This window comes from Chelonia mydas, chromosome 8, assembly GCF_015237465.2.
Source record: "Chelonia mydas isolate rCheMyd1 chromosome 8, rCheMyd1.pri.v2, whole genome shotgun sequence".
NCBI lineage: Eukaryota > Metazoa > Chordata > Testudines > Cheloniidae > Chelonia > Chelonia mydas.
This window is the reverse complement of record NC_057854.1, coordinates 104072605-104092973: the sequence shown is the minus strand read 5'-3', so window position 1 is coordinate 104092973 and position 20369 is coordinate 104072605. Positions and strand designations below refer to the sequence as shown.

General features: G+C 52.9%; 1 protein-coding gene across 6 annotated transcripts in view; it reads right to left on the bottom strand.

Annotated features, from left to right (window-relative positions):
- ERI3 (ERI1 exoribonuclease family member 3) overlaps window positions 1–20369 on the bottom strand; it is a 232906-nt gene that overhangs the window by 92113 nt on the left and 120424 nt on the right. Inside the window, exon 6 of one of the 6 annotated variants that reach the window (XM_043553173.1) lies at window positions 13877–14538. The exons of the other annotated variants lie outside the window; for them this stretch is intronic. Coding sequence (XP_043409108.1) covers window positions 14416–14538 — 123 coding nt within the window. The 3' untranslated portion in view covers window positions 13877–14415. Of the gene's footprint in view, window positions 1–13876; window positions 14539–20369 lie in introns of those variants that run through there. 6 annotated transcript variants of the gene reach the window in all.

Sequence of the window (20369 nt, the reverse complement as noted above, 5' to 3'; positions counted from 1 at the left end):
CCTGCTTTATCCCAACACATCAAATATTAAACACTCGTATTAGCCAGGGTGTCGTCGCCTTTCCCGGCTTAGACATGGCAGAAGGGTTTTTTTCCCCCTACTTTCCTTCACTCACTCTAATATTCTCAATGTTATCTAAACATGCCTTCATACACTGGGGTTCCTTATCAATCCCATTTGGGGAGGGAGGATGAGAACTTAAAATGGTATTAGCTTGGGGGGCTTTATTATTATTATTTCCAAAGCTTTTCAATTTTGTGTGGAAAAAGCTTAGAAAAAAAGGAGGAGGGAGGGGAGGGCAGTGAGAGCGAGAGAGAGATGGAGCGAGGGAAAGTATAAGAAAGGGAAAAGCAGCCAGCAGCTCTTGTTTGACGGATGCCTTTCAACAAGGGCAGTCTAGCTTGTCAAAGCCCGGGCTCGAGATGAATTGGCATATCTATTCAGCCTGCCTCTGGATGTCATGCAATACAGTTTCATATTCCCAGATAAGGCATGATAAGCAATTGCTGCCCTGACATCAGCGCCATCCATCCCTGCCTTTCTGTGCACGCGCCCGGGTGTGTGAGTACTGCAGATCTCCGCCGAGCCACTAATAAGAGGCATTTAATTTTTACAAATGCAGCGAGGAGTGGGGCCTTCGAACACGCCAGGAAAACCCCCCCACCAGCACAAAGACTGTGGATGTTTAATCACTCTCTCAGGGAGCCCCGACGCGCATGCACTCACAGACGCCGCTCAGCAGGCCCTGGGTGCACACGCCAGGCACTGCGTGTCGGTTCCGTTCAGCATGCAGAATACAGAGCACAGCGCCAGAGTCTCCAAATGAAACGTACGTGCTAATTAAAGGTGGAGAGCGGGGAAGCACAAGGATTCCCTGCCCTCTGCCAAATAAACCCACTCTCCAGCAGGCTGAGTTCCGCCCGGCTTGGCGTTAGCCTGGCGAGGGAGCTGAGGCCACAAAAGGAGAACGGACCCTTTCCCCAGCTGGTGGGAGTGCAGAGCTTGGGGCCAAACGGGCGGGCTGTCTGCACTGCAAAACCCCAAGTCGGGATTAGGGGGAGGTGAGGGGAGAGCAGAGAAGGTACTGAGGCTCCTGGGCTTCCATCAGCGGCCAGAGAGCACATGGGCCGACCTCACAAGTCTGCAGCATGGGCATCTCCTGCGATTCCTGGCTAGCTCTATCCCCCTGTCAGCCCCAGAGAGGGTCACCATAGGAGGCGCTCCCCGGCGAATCTGACAGGAGTGGGGGCAGATGGCTGCATCGCAGAGCACTCCTTGCTAGGCACCTCCGACAGGGCCTCTGGGACACCAAGGGGCACTGCTGGCCAATGTTAAATGGTCACCCACCAGGCCTGTTTGTCTCTTCTCCAGTTAGGCCGAGAAGACGGATATGCTAGGGTACCTCACCTGCTCTTCGGACATGCATGCACTGCAGGGACGGCTCCAGGGCTCACTGAAAAGGCCTGGAAAGTGGGTATTTCCCCCTGGGTTCTGAAGAGAGCCAGAGCAAAAATGAGGTCATTCAAGGGGAACTACCTCTAATCCATGACATAACCCGGGCCCCTTCACCCTTCGTCAGCGCCCCCGACACACTGGTCACACCGGTGTCAATGCAGGAGTGTGCCGCATGTTAACTCCTCCCCCAGAGCCAGAGATGGAGGGTGCGTGCACGCACAAGGCCTTATTGTAGGGTCTACAAGACCAGTGGCTAGTGTGTTCTCCTCGGCAAGCGGTTTTAGTATAAGTCACTATCCTGACTCGGGAGGACTCGTCAGAGCCACCCAGCTTTCGACCCAACTGACTGGGATTTTAACAGCTTAGCACAGAGCGCTAGAGCCAGGCTTGGTAAACAGGGATCCGTTGAAATGAAAGGTGTCTCCCCCCGTGGGGGTACTGAACTCTTCCTCGCTAACTCCCCCATCCAAACATCCTACTCTGGTGCGGCTTCCCCACAGCCCCCATCTCACGGAGCTGGGGGTGCTGTGTGGAAGCACGCAGCTGGTTAAGGGGAGAAGGACACTGTCCGTTGCCAGGGTTTCATTTTCTTGCCTTACCGTTGGGCTGAAGTTGGCCGGGCTTTGCCTCAGCCTGTGGGAAGGGGCGGTCAGAGTCCGTCTGGCTGGACAGAGTTAGGGGAAGGGTTAAGGGAGGTGGGGGAGTGGTCTCCCTACTTAAAGAATAGTGTCAAGTCCGCTTTGGCCCCCACGGGACAGCTTTTTGCACTTCACCAGACAGACAGCGTTCCACATGTCCATCTCATTGCGTTTGCGAGCGCCTTGTCACGGGAACCGAGGCTTTCCGCAGCACGCAATGCAGACAAAGCCCATTAACAGCCTTGTTTTAACACCACGGGTCAGGCCTGCACGCTGCCTTCAGGCAGACAGCGCGCTGGGCCTGATCCGGCAGACACCCACCCCCACGTGCAGCGACTCAGATGAGACAGCCCACTACACCCAGCCACCAGCGCTGGCAGGGCGAGGGGGGAAAGTAACATGCTGGGTACGAAACCAAGGTGCTGGACGCGCTGTCCGCCCTTTTCCCTTAACAAGGCCCCAGAGTCCGCTCTCTCGGCAGAAACCCTCCAAAACAGGGCATGTGCGCACCGAGATCAGCGTGGTTATGGCCTGACAGTTACACACACACATTATTACCTCCTAGTTGATTTGCTGTAGCACCTAGACTGGGGGCCCAGGCTCCCTCCCTGCCTCAGAGAGCTCACCGTCTAAACAGGCAAGACAGCCAAAGGAAGATTACCACCCCCATTTTACAAATGGGAGAAACCGAGGCACAGGTGATTAGGTGACATGCACACGGTCATGGAGTCTGTCGCTGAGCAGGGAACTGAACCCAGTCCCGAGCGTTAGCCAGAAGCCCACTCCTCCTCTCCTGGGAATGCACGGAGACTTGAGAGTTCTTAGCTCCAACAGCAGCAGGACAGACAGGGACCTGACCCAGGACAGGACAACAGCCACGCTACAGGACATAGTCCTAACTTCAAAGAAAGTAAAAACTCTGCTGCTCTAAGGGGAAGAGGCCTGTGACTGGGCTGGATGGGCAGACTCTGTGGGTCACACAGTGGAACAAGTAGCCTCTTCGCCTCAAGAGAGAGAACCTCAAGAAGTTTTGGCCTCACATTTAGTTTTGTTTGAACAAAAAAAGCCCCGCCACCTGGAAACCTGCACCCTGGGCCACGGTTACAGAGTGTTACGTATTTTCTGACCTGGGGTTAGCAACACACTGGGTTAATACTCTGGAGATCTGGGTCCACGTCCTCGTTTCGGGCACATGCAAAATGAGTGGGGTGGTCCGAGCCCAGTGCTGCCGCTTCAGCTCAGCAGAGGACTGACAAGAGGGTGGCAGGGGGGCGGACAGCCCAGGGTAGTACAATCCAGAAGGGAGGGGCACTGGCACAGCTATGGAGGGGAGCTCACAGTTGAATAGGAAGGGGGCTGCAGGGCAGGGTTGAGGGGCAGCAGCAGAGCTATGTATGGGGCGCCCCAGGCCTGCTGAAGGATGCACTGGCAGGGCCGCATGGAGGAAACTTGTGTGATGCCATAAGCAGCCCTACACCTAAAGCTCCAAGCTCTTCCCTCGTATAAGCACATGCTCCCATCTCTTCACAAGGCTGTCTTCTCTTGGGGTCACAGCAGGTCTGACTGCACTGTAGGGCTGTTTACACAGGGGCTAGATTACACTGAGTTATGGACTCACCTCACAGCAGTGCTTTGGGTGTTAAGATACACAAGCAGCCTCCAACTGGCACGTGAAAGCCAGACACACAAGGAGCATGGCAGGGAAGTGGGAGTAACGACACGGAGCTGATTATCCTTCCAGTCCCCAGGAAAAAAAATCTCACATGCGGAGATAATGGCTCTTCCAACCTAGGGGGGAACAAACCTAGCGAACCACATTGCTCTCTGAGGATCCCGGCGGACGCGGAGCACACAGGGGGCCAGCTGAACGCGCTAAACAGGTCCCTCAGTGTGCCACCTAATTGCAATTTAATTGACTGAATGACAGACTAATGAGCTGAGGCTTGGGAGGTAGAAGGGTTCCGTACAGGATCACTTTGTGACCACCAAAGGGAGCCTAACCCAAGGCTATCTAGGTACAGACCTAGCACAGGGCACTCTCCACAGCACAGGGCAAAGTCTGGTCTAGCAAAGCCTTGGCCAAACCCGGCACCAGGCTTTGCTCCTCTGATAACGGGGCTATCCGCTGGGGGTTGGTTTTGTCCGTGATCCACCCATTTGCCAGAGCAACGGGCACTCCGTGTTGTTGGGATACGTGATCTCAGCTAGAGCCAGGCCGATGGCAGAGATCAGAGGTGTGTAATACGTGCCTGTGGGCGGGGAGATCAGATGGCTCAACCTACAGGCAACTCAAGGGCCACTGTCCCTGGTGTGGAAGTTGAAGGGGAAGCTACTCCTGCGGGCTGTGGGCAGAGGGACAGCTGAGCACGTGCCGTACGCATCCCCTCCTTGCAAACACCTTTGGCTCTGCCCTCTCCAGAGCTGGAGCACAGGGTGTGAATACAGAAAACAGCATAGCTGGGCCCCCAAAAGATGAGAACTAGCCGGACTGAGCCTGGGGGAGGGGAGGGGGACAGATGAAAGGGGAAGAACAGAGATTTTCTAGAGCACACTGGGCTGCAGAAAGCTGGACAGGGATTCCCACTAGATCTGGCTGGAGATTAGCAGCAGATGAAGCGAGCCACAATTTACCCCATTATACAAAGCCGGGTAATAGTCCCTATTAACCTAGCTCTTTCTCCTCAGCCTCCTGCAGCTGTAACTTTAACACCCAGATGTGCCCCTGCACACGTGTGCGCACACCCCACCCCCAGCCCCCCATTTTAACCCATGCAGAGGTCACTGTAGAAACTGGCTCTGGGATCGCTGTCAAAATGTTCCAGCCCTTCAGACCAGCTTTTTCCTGACTTCTATTTTTAAATAAACACACGCGCACACACACACGCTCCCTGTTTAATTTCCGTGTGAGGAGGAAGCAGGTGCCCGTGTTCCCGTGAGCTCTCCCTTCTCTAGGTTTTTTTTCCTTCTTGGATCCTGCCCCATTAGTTTAGTGCCCAGCCATCTGCGACGTCTCCTGTAATGCTGTCCCCCTTGTGTATCAGGGAGCTTTTCCATTAGTGCCTTTAATATTCTGACACCTTAGCACAGGCTGCTATTACATTCAAACACTGATCGCCCTGTGAAATTACATCGCCGGGCTTGCTAAAATGGAATTGTGTATAATCAGGCTGTGCCATGCACTGTCAGTCCCATCACAAATACAGCGACAAGCAGGCTTACGGGTGGGCTTAGCAGCTGCTACGAGCGTTTTGTTTTTTTTAACTAGATGAAGTATCCCTTATTTACAGCATTTCCTTAAGACAAAACAAAGACAGGGAAAGGCAAACCAACAGCTGCTGCACTAGTTACCCAGACTTCTGGTTTATCTGTTTATCTATAACTATATCGCACAGATGAGGAGGAGGAGATAAAGATAGTTAAACAGCCAGCCAGGGAGATGCGGGACACCAGGAAATAGCTAAATAAAGCACACTGTGATTTACTCCTGAGAGGGGGAGGAGGGAAAGCCCGGCATCTTCCTACAGGTGCCTCCACACTGTTAATACATAGACATTAACATGACATGGACCTCTTTACGAGGCTCGGTTTTATAAGGCTACCGTACTCTGACTGCTAAAACAGCCAGCAATTCCCAGGCCTCGCAGCTGGCTGGACTGTTGCTTTGTACCAGCAACACTCCGTGATTGCCCCGGAATGTTTTCTGGACAAAAAGACAGCCGTGGCACACCGTGCACGTGAACACCAGGCCCAGGGACCACGCCGACAGCCGGGGCACGCCATGCGCATGAACGCCAGACTCAGGAATTGCACCGACAGCCGTGGCATGCCGGGTGCATGAACGCCACGCCCAGGGATTGCGTTGACACCCGTGGAACACTGGGCACATGAATGCCAGGCCCAGGGACCATGCCGACACCCATGGCACGCCGTGCACGTGAACGCCAGGCTCAGGAATTGCACCGACAGCTGTGGCAGGCCACGTGCGTGAACGCCAGGCCCAGGGACCGTACCGACACCCGTGGCATGCCCTGCATGTGAACGCCAGACCCAGGAATTACACCAACAGCTGCAGCAGGTCAAGTGCGTGAATGCCGGGCCCAGGGACCACACAGCAGCCGCCAAGGCCTCTCCCCAGCTCTAGAGCTGCAGGGGGAGTGGAGCCTTAAGTAGCTCCATTGATGCCCAGCTCATTATTGTCAGAGAACGAATGGGTCCTGCCCAAACAGCTAACAATCTGAAACGAGCCAAGCGGGGGCCCAGCAGGGGAGCTGGAGGTGCATTCGATGGGACTTGACTTTTGAGTCACGTTTGTTTTCTGGGAAGAGGGTGAAGCCCTTGTGCATTTTGGGGGGCTGCTGGGGTGGGAAGGCTTGGGCATGGAGCAGAGGAGGAGGGAAGTGGGGGGACGGATGATGTGGGAAGGGGGAGAGAGTCATGGTGGCCGGGGCAGTGAGTTTTGGCTGCCAACAGCGCACAGGGATCAGATGGGGTGGAAGGAGAACCCCCCACAAGCCACAGGGCGAGTGTGAGGAAGGCCAGCATGGGCAGAGGGATCAGGCTGCTGCTGCTACATTTCCTGGCCTAGGCGTTGGCCATGTGCTCAGGGGCAGCAGCTGGGAGAGAGCATGAAAACAGGAGCCCTGAGCTCCCCAGGAAGGTCTGAGCCTTGGTCAGCACGCCCAGGACAGAAACGAAGCCCAGGGTAAAGAGAGGGACCCCTGACCCAAGTGCCAGCTTCACAGGGGCTTGAAAACAAACCACTGATTTGTCTCTGGCCGGCAGCCCCCCAAGAGGACAGAGACGAACGCTGTAGATCAGAGGGGTCAGGATCATTATCCTAAAACCCCAGCACTGGGGACCCGGGGCTGAAAGCACCCTCTGAATTCTTGCTCTCCATCACAAGCCTGGGCGTGGTGGGGGAGAGTTTGTCCCACGGCTGGGTGCCCCCGCCTGGAGGAGGGAATCAGTAGTTTGCCAGCAGCAGAGTAAGCGTGCAGCACACACACCAGCCTGCAGGGTGTGAGTCTACTAATCCCGGGGAGACCGCATCACACAAACTGGTAGAAGAAACTCTAACTAGGTAGCAAGTATCATAGCAACCTGAGTAAGGAACTAATCACTGGGCCACATCCAGCAGCTGCCGAGAGAGACGGCCGTGAAATCATTTCCATGAGGCTGAAAGGCAAGGCTAAGACCTGACAAAAGGTGAGAGAGGGCACTGGAGCACAGCGCTGCTGGCTGAGCTCGGCTTGGCAGACCAGCACGGACGCTTCCAGCTGCTCAAATTAAGACAAAGTCTGCTAAGTGCCTCTGCAAATCAGGATGTGCATGGTCCTTCCCCGGCCGGACCAGACACACACAGACTTGGCCTCTGCTCCAATTTCATAGCCCTCTCCAGAGCTCGGGGGTCCCTTCTCCAGCCAGCAGCCTGCTCCTCTGCGGCTGGTCCAGGGATCGTCCACCACTGAGCTGCACAGGGGCACCACGTTCTCCCCTGTCAGGAGCAGAGTCCATGCTGGTTGCCTAAGGTAGCCCCGGCTACTGAAAAGGGCGAATTCCCCAGGGCTGTCGGGACTGCCAATGCTCAGAAGGAAAATTATGAAGATATTTAAAGTGAACATGGGATGTGAAATGGACTCAAGCTCCCCAGTTCTTGGCACTGCCCCATATTACACCCTGAACATCATTCTGGCAGCTTAGTTGGCTCATATTCTCTTGCCCAGGTGGGAAGTCCATGAATGATCCCAACCACAGCTCATTGATACATACCCCTAGGACACAAATGGAGTGAGTCCAAATCACCTACCTTAGCACATGTCGTGTTACTAGAGCTGGTTCCGCCCTCCAGTGAGTTCCCAGGTTCTGACACCTTTTTTCATCCCGAATCGGGACAAAACGTCAAAAAGCATCAGACGATTTCACAGCACACGAAGTGCCATGTGGAAGTGTCACCACGGCCTGGCCAAACACAGGCTGCAGCATTCCAAACAGGAATATTTTGGTTCCTTGGGAAATACAGATCCAAAATGAATCTTCTCATTGCAGATTTTTCAATGGAAAGATACTTCCCCTCCCTCCCCCACATTTTCCAGAGGAAGTTTTCTATTTCAACGAGATCACATCTTCCAACAGGAAAACCTTTCATGTGGAAAATGGTGGCCATCTCTAGTCGGTACGTAGAGGCACGTACACACAAATGCTTGCGGCCCAGAAGGCCCAGCACCAAATAAGCCATACCGATCACCAGGGCCTCTAGGCGCTTCTGTCATCTGACTAATTAACAGCCACAAACCAGCGGCACACCTTACTGCTCAGGAGGAACCCACAATAAGAAAGCCGGGGTGCGCCCACATCTCTACGGGAAACACTTAGGAAATGCGACAGATTTCAGTTTCCAGTTTCCACCAGGTTATAAAGCACATCAGCCATACCCAAGGCACAGCCAGCCAATCCTCCAGCTGTTCAATGGAGAACTTTCAAGCTGCTTCCCGACAAAGGAACGAGAGACGGGGTGGGCAGCGGGGCGACACGGTGACTCTGCTGCCAGCTGATCAGGACAAACAGGACGACTACTACCTGTGTCCTGCTGTCTCTCAGCATCTGGTACCAGGGGGATGTCGGACATAAAACTCAGCTACTGCCTGTGAGGAGGCCGGAGAGGGCTGAGTTCCTGTGTATTTAATGGAGTTTAGAAAGAAACAACAGCGATTAACCCTTTGGTGCCGTCTCACTGCTTCTTGTTCTCACTTTCATGGCTCTGCCCCACACTTTCATCTGCTCATGGCTCTCTGCGTCTCCCCCTGTGCTCCCATCACTGCTTCTTCTTCCATGTTGCCCATTAAGTACAGAGCGCCCTCCCGCAATGGATCCACTGCCGTGCTGCTGTTAAGAAACCACCCAGCAGCTAACAGAGTGGCAGATAAGGATTGTTGGCTTTACGTTGTATCTGTTTGCTCATAACCCTATCCCCCATAACCCTTCGTATGTTAGTTGTCTTCCTAGACCGCAAACTCTTTGGGGACAGACCATCATTTCATGGGTTTAGGCAGCATCCAGCACAATGGAGCTCTGATCTCATCCTGACCAGGGCCTCCGAGAGCTACTATAGGAGAATTAAATAACGACAGGTCTATCAACCCCAGAACCAGCCCCGCGGCCACTTCCAGGAGAGGCAGCCTGGAAGACCAAGTGAACAGAGGGAGAGAAAGGAGCTGGTTAGCAAATCAACGCCCAGGGCATGGGAGGAGAGATCAAGACAGACTACTGGGCCGATGGCTGAGGATCCCATGGCTGCACCAAGGAAACACCAAGAAAAGTTAACAAGCTGTTGATGAGACAGCGTGTGGGATTGACACCTGTCTAATCAAAGGTGGAGTTTACACTGGATCATCTAAACAGCAGTGCTTCCTTGCACTTGTTGATTCAGGTCAAGGTTAAGATCAGGGATGTGAAAGCAGAGATGCAACTAAGAGCTTTGATGGATGCAAACGGCACAGCCAGGCCAAGCGAGCACGGTCAGTCAAGGAGGTGGGAGACAAAACTGAGACAAGAGGATTTAGCTGGAAGAGCAAACAGAGGGTGCGGGGCCAGGGAGTGGGCAGCCCCAGAGAAAGAACTGATCTGGAAGGAGGTCAGAAACACAGTTAAGGCAAGACTCTGAACGAGGAAGTTGGGTTGGGGTCCTGGGAAGAGAGCTGATGGGTCATGCATAAAACCCTCTGGGGGGAAAGGAGAGGGGGAGTCACACCAGCTGTGGGCACCTGGGAAGGGAAGTGCAGCTGTATTTTAACGGAGTAAAATGCTATCAAGACTAGTGGGTTGATCCCAATTATTAGCTGCCAGTAAATCCAAGTTCTGGGGAGGCTTTGGGGAGACACAGCAGATGGGACTGTGCCAAGAGGATTTAGGAGCACAATCCCCAATGCTCAGCATGGGACCAGGCTCCCATATCACTGAGCCATTCTCAAAAAGCCCAGCCTTGGTATAAAAAGCAGAGGGAAGCAAAGTCAGACAAAGCACATCCCTCGGGGAGGGGAAGACTTGTAACACACATCTGTAGCACAGCTGCAAGAGGGAGACGGCCCTGCAACCACCACTGTATACAACTGAAGGGCCTGGAGCCAAGTGCTCCATGGAGCCCTCAATGCGTCCAGAGAAGCCATACACAGGGACCTCCAGCTATTTCCCGAGGAAGGGCTCAGCCACCCGAACCAGACTTTGAACAGGAGGTTCCAGGGAAGCTAGGCATTTCCATCCCAATGCGTAGGGCGCTACGCCACCCTCTGACGCGGTGCCCTCGAGACTATTCCAGAGGAAGAAGATCTAGTGCCTGGGGGCTACCAGGAACTACAGGGCAGGTTGTTGGTTATCCAGACCCTCCAACAGGCATCACAGCAAAGAGCCTCCTCTAAATAGCTAGCACTCAGACAGAGCAAGGGGGCCGGGGGACAGGAAAGCAGAGGAACTAAACAAGACATTCCGGTAAGAGAGCGAGACAGTCCCTGCCCTGGCGAACGCACATGCTGCGCAGACAAGACAAAGGAAATACTATTATCCCCATGGTACAGCTGGGGAACAGGCCCAGAGGGGTGAAGTGACTTGCTGAAGGCCCTGCAGGGAGTCAGGGACAGAGCAGGGCCCCAGGCTCCCCGAGTCCCAGTCCAGCGCCTTAGCCCCCCTCCAGTGGGGTTTTACTGGCCAGATTTACGTTGCAGCCAAGTTTTATGTTTCAGCAGAATCTGTCCTATGCAGTCTTACTGCAGGTTCTGGTCAGCAAAGGCCAGATCCGTGCGTACACACACAACACCCATGAGCGCAGCGGCTGGGCATTCTGCTCCTGTGCCAGGGACTAGCTGCCGAGGCTGCAAATCACACATCTGAAGAGAGAGACAGGGCACTAAAAGATGGAGACAAACAGCCAGGACGTCACACAAGTGACTGCAAGTGACAGCAATCCTGCCTCGTCAGTTGCTGGACTGTGGCCCCCCCTGCCCGCCACCCCAGAGAGCTGGCAAACGAGCTTCAAACCCGTGCACCGAGAGGAGTCTGCTCCCTGTAATCGGAGTCGGCGTGTGTTACGCTTGAGCTGGTGGCTGGTGTTAAATTCAATGCCTCGCGTATTGATTTCCTTACACATCCCAGACTTTGTTAAGGGGTTAGCCGTGAACCGAGATCAAAGGGAGGTTAACTTGTTTCTCATAAGTGATAAAGCAGACCCCAAGCAAAACCAGGCTCGCAGCCAGCACGCGCTGTTAGTTATCCTAGTGACGGCCAGAGCCAGCAAGCCATGAAGCCTTCTGAAATTGCTTGGCTCCAAAGTGCTGGATGGCTTCCGGCCCTCCCTACAATCACTACATGGGCATCCCGGAGTCAGATGTGTGCTGTCAGCCCCTCTCAACCTCCCCAGCCCTCCCTGCTATTTAAAACTCCCACTGTTATTTCAAAACCACCTAGGAGGAGGAGAGGGCTAATTCGCGTCCCATATCTTTCCTGGTCCATGTGCACCTTCCCCGGCCCAAGGGAAGAGAATGGGGCGCGGGTGCAGTCCAGTAGAAGAGACTTGGGAAGAACTTGAAAAGAAGGGGGTGGGATAGCTCAGTGGTTTGAGCATTGGCCTGCTAAACCCAGGGCAATGCGCACAGCTGCAGGGAAAGCATTCCTGGAAGAGACCAATCACCCCCTACACTACAGAAGGGAGGAAGGGGGGTACACAGGGAGCCAAGAAGTCACAGAGGGAGGAATAACCCAGGAACCAGACTGGCCTGTGGGAAGCACCAGGTACAGCAGAAATTAAATAAGGAAGCAGGAAAGGGCCAGTGACGGGCTGCCACAGGAATGCACCAATTCCACATAACACCTGGGAAGTCTTCGCCTGTCACTGGATCCGCCTGATTGTCACTTGAAGTGCTCAGCACCTTTGAGAAGCAGGTCACTTAACTATGGATTTAGGAGCCTCAGTTTAGGCCCCCAGAGTTTGAGTCTAATTTGTCAGTATGTTAAATGCACCGGTCAGCACATGTGCAAAACCCAATCAGAAAAGGCCAATGTCAAACTGAATCTCTCCCAGTACCAATCCAGAACTCCCAACCTCCCTGGTAGGGCAAGAGCCTGGGACATTAGTGCCCTGGCCAGCTGGACAAGCAAGTTCCTGAGTCAAGGCCCCTGCCACCAGCTCCTAGATGCGCAAACCTCAGGATAGCGAGCCAGAGACTGAAAGCAGACGCCATCCTGCCTTCCCTGGCAGCTCGAACCCTGCAGCACCTGTTATGCCGCCGTGTCTTACCTGGCAGCACCCCCCGTGTGCTGCGTGTGGTTTCCCATTCATTTCTTTTTGTTAAAAGTCTCCGTCTGCTGTCCCCCACCCACGTGAAGTAAAGTGAAATGGACACAATTTCGCCACTGGCAGAGCAAAGCGCAGCAGGCCTCAGATACAGTAGAAAAGCACCGAGCAGAGTAAAGCCAGTTTACGTAATAAGCAGTTTTGAAGCTTGATTTAATGTCCGAACAATATTGCATTAACACAGGGTTTTGGATGGAATTTCCTATTTGTTTTACGGGTAGGGACAGGGGGAAAGGTGCAAGAGAAAACCGAGTCATTGGGAAGGTATTCGGATTACCCAGGGCTTAGTAACTCCAACTGAGATGCATCCATTTCAACTGCACATCTGTCAACTTAATCCTGAGGGATACAACTTCAGAAGTGGCTTTAGGAGCCCAGATCCCACTGACTTTCAATGAGAATTAGGCTCTTAAGTGCCTGAGGGTGTGTCTGGACTGCAATGTAAGCCTGGCCTCAAACTAAAGCTCAAGCCGAAAGCCCTCTTCCTACTCCACACGGGCAGAGAGTTCAAGCCCAAGTCCCGTGGGGGCTCGCACCCGAACTCTATCGGTTTGCAACCGGGTCCTGAGAGCCTGCCAACCTTATCCCACAATCCCACAGAACAGTCTTGGACCAAGACTGACCAGTTAACTCCCCAGAAATGGAAGCAACCCCCCTGCGTGGCTTTTAGCCCTTCCATTCTGTTCTGGCTGCTGAGCTGCACACAGAGTGAACCGTCTCCTGCGTCTGTAATGGCCACCGCCCTGGAGAAGTCTTCTGCCAAGCGCTCTGCTAGCTGGCCGCGGGAGCACCACCAGATATTGGTTAATCTCTGGCGAGAGGTAAGCAAACAATTCGACTTCAGCAGAAGTCCCCAGTACGCTCACGCGTACCAGCAAAGAGCGAAGCTGGCAGCATGGGGGATTCACCGGACCCGGTGACCAGTGCAGGACGCAGATTAAGACCAACTACTGGAAAGCCAGGGATGCGAACCACACCTCTGGGAACATGCAGTCATCCTGCCCCTTGCACGAGGAGTCTCATGAGGGGCTGGGGACTGCGCCGAGCACTGAGCCGCCAGCGTTTCACAACAGCCTGGCCAGTCAGGATGGCAACCCCCTCGCTCCTGAGCCCATTACAGGACCAGAGGGGAGCCAGCTAGCACTGCCAGAGCAGCTGCAGGCCACTCTGGATCCCTACTCGGAGGAGCTTTTTGATGCTCCCCTAGCAGAGCTGCCTGCTACGGAACCGGCATCAGAAAAACAAGAGGCAGAAGTAGCCTCTGAGCCTGGTAAGTTTCTGGTTCCCTGGTGGTTGTTATTGATATGGGGATGGGAGGGATTTCCGGTTTATTACCCAATGCAAAATGTATTGAAGCTGCGGGCAGCAGTGGGAATCCACTAATAGATTGCACACCAGTGCCCTGCATAACTCCCTGCCCCTAACCACCCACCACCACCACATGGAATTCAAAATGGAGAACAGGAAGTGCAAACAGTGAATCAAACATTTACAAATACGTTTTCCCTAGAAACGCTCATATTATTCCAGATTGTGCCAGGATGGTCAGGGTCAAACCCTTATATTGCCCTCCCTTTTAGCATGCCACGCCATATGAACCGGCCACACTGCCCAGCGGTGTGTGGAAGTTCAAATGTATTTCCATGGGTGACGAAACCAATGTTTGGAGTACGGCCATAGGTTTGTATGCAGTCCAGAAACGTGCCGGCAGGTGGCAATGGCTGTGTAGTTCTTTGAGGATCTCTATTATTGTGTGTGTTTGCATGTAGCCCCGGGGTAGATGCATTGAGAGCAGCCTACCTCGGGATCCAAAGGGAGGCAGTCACCATGGGGATGCTAATGCATCCCGTTGATCCCCCCATTACCCAGACCCAGGCGCTGACTGCCACAAATGGTTCCCGTAGTAGGAACTCCAGACAGCTAGTCATGTTTCAGGGAAGGGCATATTTCCCAGCCCATTCCACTCTTAGATGTGCTGCTCTGTCACCAACATTTTGAAAACCGCTGTGGCGTACACGGCTGGCTTGCCACCGGCAGCTTGGAATCAAATCTCCCTTTCCATTGTGGGACCTCTAGGACTCGAACGTCCCCAGGTGGGTGGAACATCTGAGAGTAGAGAGAAGGCTTACGTGACAGGCGGCAGCTCCTCCCCACCCTGCCCCAAAAGGCCAAGCTGCTCTGCAATTTTTAAACAAAAAGAAATGGTAAATTGTAAGAGATCACTGTAAGGGATTGCTGCCCGGCAGCCTCCTCGTTGCGAGTCACTGGGCTTTGTCCAAGGGGCTTCCTTGCAGGATATAATGAAGCTCAGTTTTACAAAGTATCATTTTTTGGCCTTCTGGCTCCACAAGGCACTTTTGCCTGGGGACGCACTGACCCCGTTGTGAAGCAGTAACACGATAAGGCACCGTTTGATGTCTGCCCATGGGCCGTTCCTGCTATGCCAGTCCTTCCACCTCAGCACCGCAGGCCCCTTGCAGCTGGTCGCTGGGATGCAGAACTGTCACGGACTGGTCCAAGTAGAAGCGTTTCCGTGATGAACTCATCAAGCAGGTGTGTAGCAGAGGGGGAAGGATTCATGGCTAGCAGAAAGGCAGATGGAAAGGCCCAGCCCGGCTGCAGAGCAAGAGGCCGGAGACTCAGCCCGTGAGGAGAGGCTTGCAGCGCAGTTGCTGAAGCAGGCACGTAGGCTGAGGGAGGAAGATAGAGCCCGCAGAAAGACCTGTTAGAGAGGTTGCTAACACTTCTGGCCACCAGCAAACAGGCTCCTGCTGCCCTCGGACCAGTGCGTGAGTCCCCTCCACAGTGCTGCGTGCTGCAGACCAGACACTTTGGACAATTCCATGGTTCGGTTGCCCAGGCAATCGGGACTTGGCAGCTAGACGGGGCAAATCTACCCCGTGCAGGCCTCCACTCCCGTGCAGACCCCGGCTCCTGCAGCAGTGCCGAGGACACACTACATGTGGAAGGAAGGAAAGGAGAACAGGGGGCCGGGAGTGTTACTGTTGGCCCAGGTCATGCACTGTGTTTCTGTTAAGAGTCGGTGTTGGTTCATCCCTGATGTCTGGGTTGCTGGCCTGCCTGGCAAAGCTTTAACATTGTGCTTTTCAAAAATAAAGGTTTGTACTTTATTAAGAAATTCTGTTGCCATCACTGCATCATACCGTAGAACATGTATTGAAAATAACCAAGGTAAACACTGGAGAAGGGACAACTGGGAAGTTCTACGGAAAGGCTATTTCTCAATACCCTTCTCTACATCAGGCCATACTGTAAATCTGCAGTTCTGGTCACTCGTCCCCCTCCCCCATTCCATAAGCAGCCATGTCATTCAAAACTACAATGCATGGCAATGCACCCCCACTTCCCCACATTTCACTGTGTGACTGACAGGGCCCATTACTGGACAGACTATACCGGCACATTCATGGACAGACTATTCTCCCATTGCCACTTGCCCAGGCAACTCCATAATGTGGGAGCACAGAGCATCCCTGAGGTGTGTTGCCCAGGTGCATCACGCCCAAGCTAGAATAGGAGCATTTTCTAGTTGAGGGCACTGGTTCAGTAACCCTTTACTGTCATAGGTCCATTCAGGGACAAATGGCTCAACTCTGGCTTCACAAAGATTGTGCAGAGCACAGAAAGCCACAATAATGCGGACAGCGTTGATGACACAGGCACCCAAACGTGTCTGTAAACAGCGTTAGCAGGATTTCCGTCTGCCAAACGCACTATTCAACCACAACCGCTGAGAGTGAAATTAAACCTTCTTTTGCCAGGTTCTCTGAAATAAGGATATGGTTTCATAAGACAAGGCAAAAGGGGGTACGTGGGGGCGACACGGGATAACCGTGGGGACAGTAACTCCTCTTCGTTTGGTGGTAAGTGTCCCAGTCTGTCCATGAATGTAGACTCCTGATCATTAGAAAACCCTAGCATCATAAATTTGTCCAATGCACCCCACGTTGTCATCCATAAATCAGCCTCTGTGGTCCACAAGGGCCTGCATAACAATGGAGTAATACCCTTTGCAACTTACATACTCATGTGCTTCTCGCAGAGGGCAAACTACGGGCACGAGTCCCATCAATGAACCCGGAGCAGTATGGAAACCCCATTCTCTCAAAACCAGCAACGACTTCTGGGCTATTGCTCATGCCCACCACCTTGGGGTGAACCACACACCTGATTCCCTCAGAAATCTCTGCCACTACTTTACCCACAGTTGACTTAGCAATGCCAGACTGGTTAGCAGTGGACCTGTAGTAATCTGAGGTAGCCAGCTTCCAGATAGTTATAATGACCCACTTCTGGACTGGTATGGCTGCCCTCATTTGAGTGTCCAGATGCTGGGGGCGGGTCAGGGCAAGCTGCTCACAAAGCTCCAGAAATGTAGTTGTCTTCATGCGAAAGTTCTGGACCCTCTGCTGTCATCTGAGGTCTTCTGGACGATGTGAGCCCACCAGTCTGTTCTTGTGGCCCTGAGCCAGAAGCACTTACACAGAGTCATGAGCATCATCAGCCAGTTCCGTTCTTCCATGTCTGTATTGTCCTCCTCTTTCTTCTCTGTCAGGTGGCATCGGTGGGTCAGAAACCACCACTGGAATGTCCAGTGTCTCATGGATGCTCTGCCCGTTTGCTGAAATGGGAGTGAAAGCAGAAGCAAGAGAAGCTCTTCAAATGGGGAAACCTCCACATTGCTGACTCCGGGTGTGGGGAATGTGCAGACCTAATAGACAGCTCAGCCAGATCTGATGGGAACTTGGCAGGCTGAAACCACTTGCTATAACAGGTGGGGTGGGCAGTCATCTTTGCCTATGCTGCACCATGAACCAGCGGCTGGAACAGCCACAACCAGGAAAGGCAGTCGGAAGCCTAAGCTATGGTGGTTTGAGTTGGGTCTGTGTACTGTCGCGTGAGCTCTGGAGCCCTGGGTTCGGGTCCAGACATTCTAAGTCTAGGGACAATATGCAGTGTGGACTCTCAAGCCTTGGGCTTGCAAACCTAGGGTCCACGGACTGGACTCCCACTAACCCTGTGTAGACATACCCTGATTCACTTGTGAAAATGTTACCCATCTTCTACTGCACACGCTCATTCTGCCGTTTACAGTCATACCTTTGTCAAATTAGAATCAGTTTGTTCAAGCAGGGCACAGGCTTCCTTACAGGCTTAAAGAGAACACTCTCTCTCTCAGAAGATGGAGCAGTTTGGAGTACTACCCTGGAGCAACGTAGCACCTGGAGCCTACACACAACTCTGCAGGGGCATCTCAGTCCTGCCCCGTAGCATCCCGGCCATGTCAGTACACAGTGTCTTGGGAACAGAGGCTTCCAGTCTGAGCAGTTAAAGAGTCCACTGAAAACTTTATTCCCCTGACATCCTAAATGACATCTGAACTCAAGTCCTCCTTATGCGAAAAGCAAGTGCCCCAGCCCATAGCACCCCCCGGGCAGCTGATTTGCTTTTTATGTGAAGGGTTTATGTCAAGTGTGCTTACAGAATATTTGCTCAGTGCGTAGCATATCAAGTGATGAAGATTTCACTTAACATCTCAACAAAATGAGTCTATTTGCTATAAAAGAACACAATGACAGTAATGGAATAACAACAGCATTAATAAAACACAACAATCCTTGAATGAGAAGCGGACGCATCCACGAGCTTTGAAACGAGAAAATAAGGCTGTTTAAAAACCACACACAGAAACCATCCAAGAGCTGGAGAAAACCAACAAAGGCTCCAAAACTCAGAGATCAGATGGAAACAACGTTTGCAACCTCAAAAGAAAGATGCTTCCTAGCGCTGGATCTCTCCCTGCCAGAACCCTCCTGCGTCAGCCGGGTGTGAATTTCCATAGGCCCCTGAAAAACAGGGGCTCAAAATGGGAACTCTGAAAGGCTCCTGATGAGTGCAGCGACTCTGCGGCGGGCGCTATACCGGAGAATTATGGAACAAGCAATGTGGGAAGCATGTCAAGAAACGTCCACTTGAAATGGCTCCTCGAGTGTCAGTGAGGATTCAGCTATTTGGATGGCCAAATTGGTGCATGGGGCTAAAGGTCACCCAATATCCACTGCTCTGAACTACACAGCCCTGAACTGATTGCCTCCCCAGGCCAGGCAGGATGCTGACCCCCGTGACTCCGGAGCAATAGCCATGACTTCAGTGGATTTATACCATGGATATACCAGAAAACCAGTGTAGGATAATGATCCAAACCAACAGGGCAACGCAAGGAAAAGATCATAACCGGGGTGATTAAAACAGTTATCTGCCTATTCCCTTTCAAGGGATCTGACCATGTTCGGCTGTTTGCAAATGCTCCACTGTTTGTCACTCTCTTCTAGGTATGAAACATGCTTTTAATTCACCCGCTTCTGCTCTTGACACACTACGTCCCTCTGGGTTTTGAAGGAGTCTGAAATTAATACAGCACACTCTGTTTAATAACCATCTAGACAGCATCTTGCCACGCCAAAATAGCCACAAGTGGCCTGCACGCAGGACTAGGAACCAGGAACTCCTGAGTACTAATCACTGCCCGGCACAGCCATCCCCTTTCTGTGCCCCATTACAGGGAACCAGCACGTTACCATCTTCAAGGTGATTTACAAATATTAACCAACTCACACTATTTCTCTAGGTCTTACACCCGCACCAGAGTATCTGGGCATCTCGTAGGAGATCAGAACCAAAACGATTTAATACCCACCCCATGGGGGGCTGGGAGGGTTGGTTGTTTCACTTGGTGCAGGAGACTGGGCCTGTTACAAAGAAGCCATCTTGTCTAGCGCTCAGAGCCCAGGGCTGGGAACCAGCGTCTGTTGCCCTTTCCCTGTGACTCCTCCCAAGTGAATTCTCTGGGGCTCTCTCCTGCTAGCACATGTCTTCAGCCTGAGCCTGGCCCTCCCAGCACCGGCAGCGATGTGACAGCAGAGTCACTTACGTGCTCATCTGTAGCATCCGCTGGCGCATTAGGCTCAAGTTTACAATATATCCCAAGCACATGGTTCATGCACCTTCTGTTGCCCCTCTCCCTCAGCACCCACACAGATCTGCACAAGGATAAACAGATGTTGCCATTCTCAGGGACACTGAGAGAAACTTGGCCAGGACCATTATCCTTTGGGTGAGGTAAGTCCGCATCCCCACACTACGTGCCATGTTCTGTTCGGAACGCCGCAGGGAAGAGCGGCAGAACCAGATGGCACGATCCACAGGAAAAGCAGCTCACTAGCCCCCAAATGCTAAAAATCCAGGAATAAGCCAGGCCGGCTCAGCCGTCTGGCCTTACCATAGCACAGGGCTGTGACTTTCTGCCCTACCTGTGTTCAGAGGACATGCCGAGCTCGGAGCACTCGGGGCCAACCAGTCACCGGCACAAAACCCACACTGCCTGGCCTCACACATTGCTGGAAGCCTCCTGGGCGCTGATCTGTAAAACCACCTCCCCTTCTTGCCACACACAGAAGATAATCTAAATTCCGCTGACCCCCGTTTTCCACCAGCCCAGCTGATCCACAGGCCAGTGCCCACAACTTGGGGAGAAAGGAGAAAGCCAAAGAAGCAGTTGCCCAGGATATGAACAAGGTTGCAAGTTTCTTTGTTTTCATTACAATCTCCTCTCTTGCTGCTTATTTTTAGCCATCTCTGCTTTCCCCCGAGGTGGCCTGGTGATAGAATGAAACACGACCCCCGGCTCCAATAAGTGTATTTCAATTACATCTGTCACCACGTAACGATGTAATGATATATCATGTGATATTAAATCCATGGTAATCATATCAGCAATTTTTTTAATAGTGCACTAATTGCATTATTACATCTCAATAATTAACAACAGAAGGCCCGAAAACTCAGCTACAAAGCAGAATGTTGCTGGGTCCCTGGCTCTGCCTGCCAGGGTGGCGTGGCATGTAGCAGCTGGACGC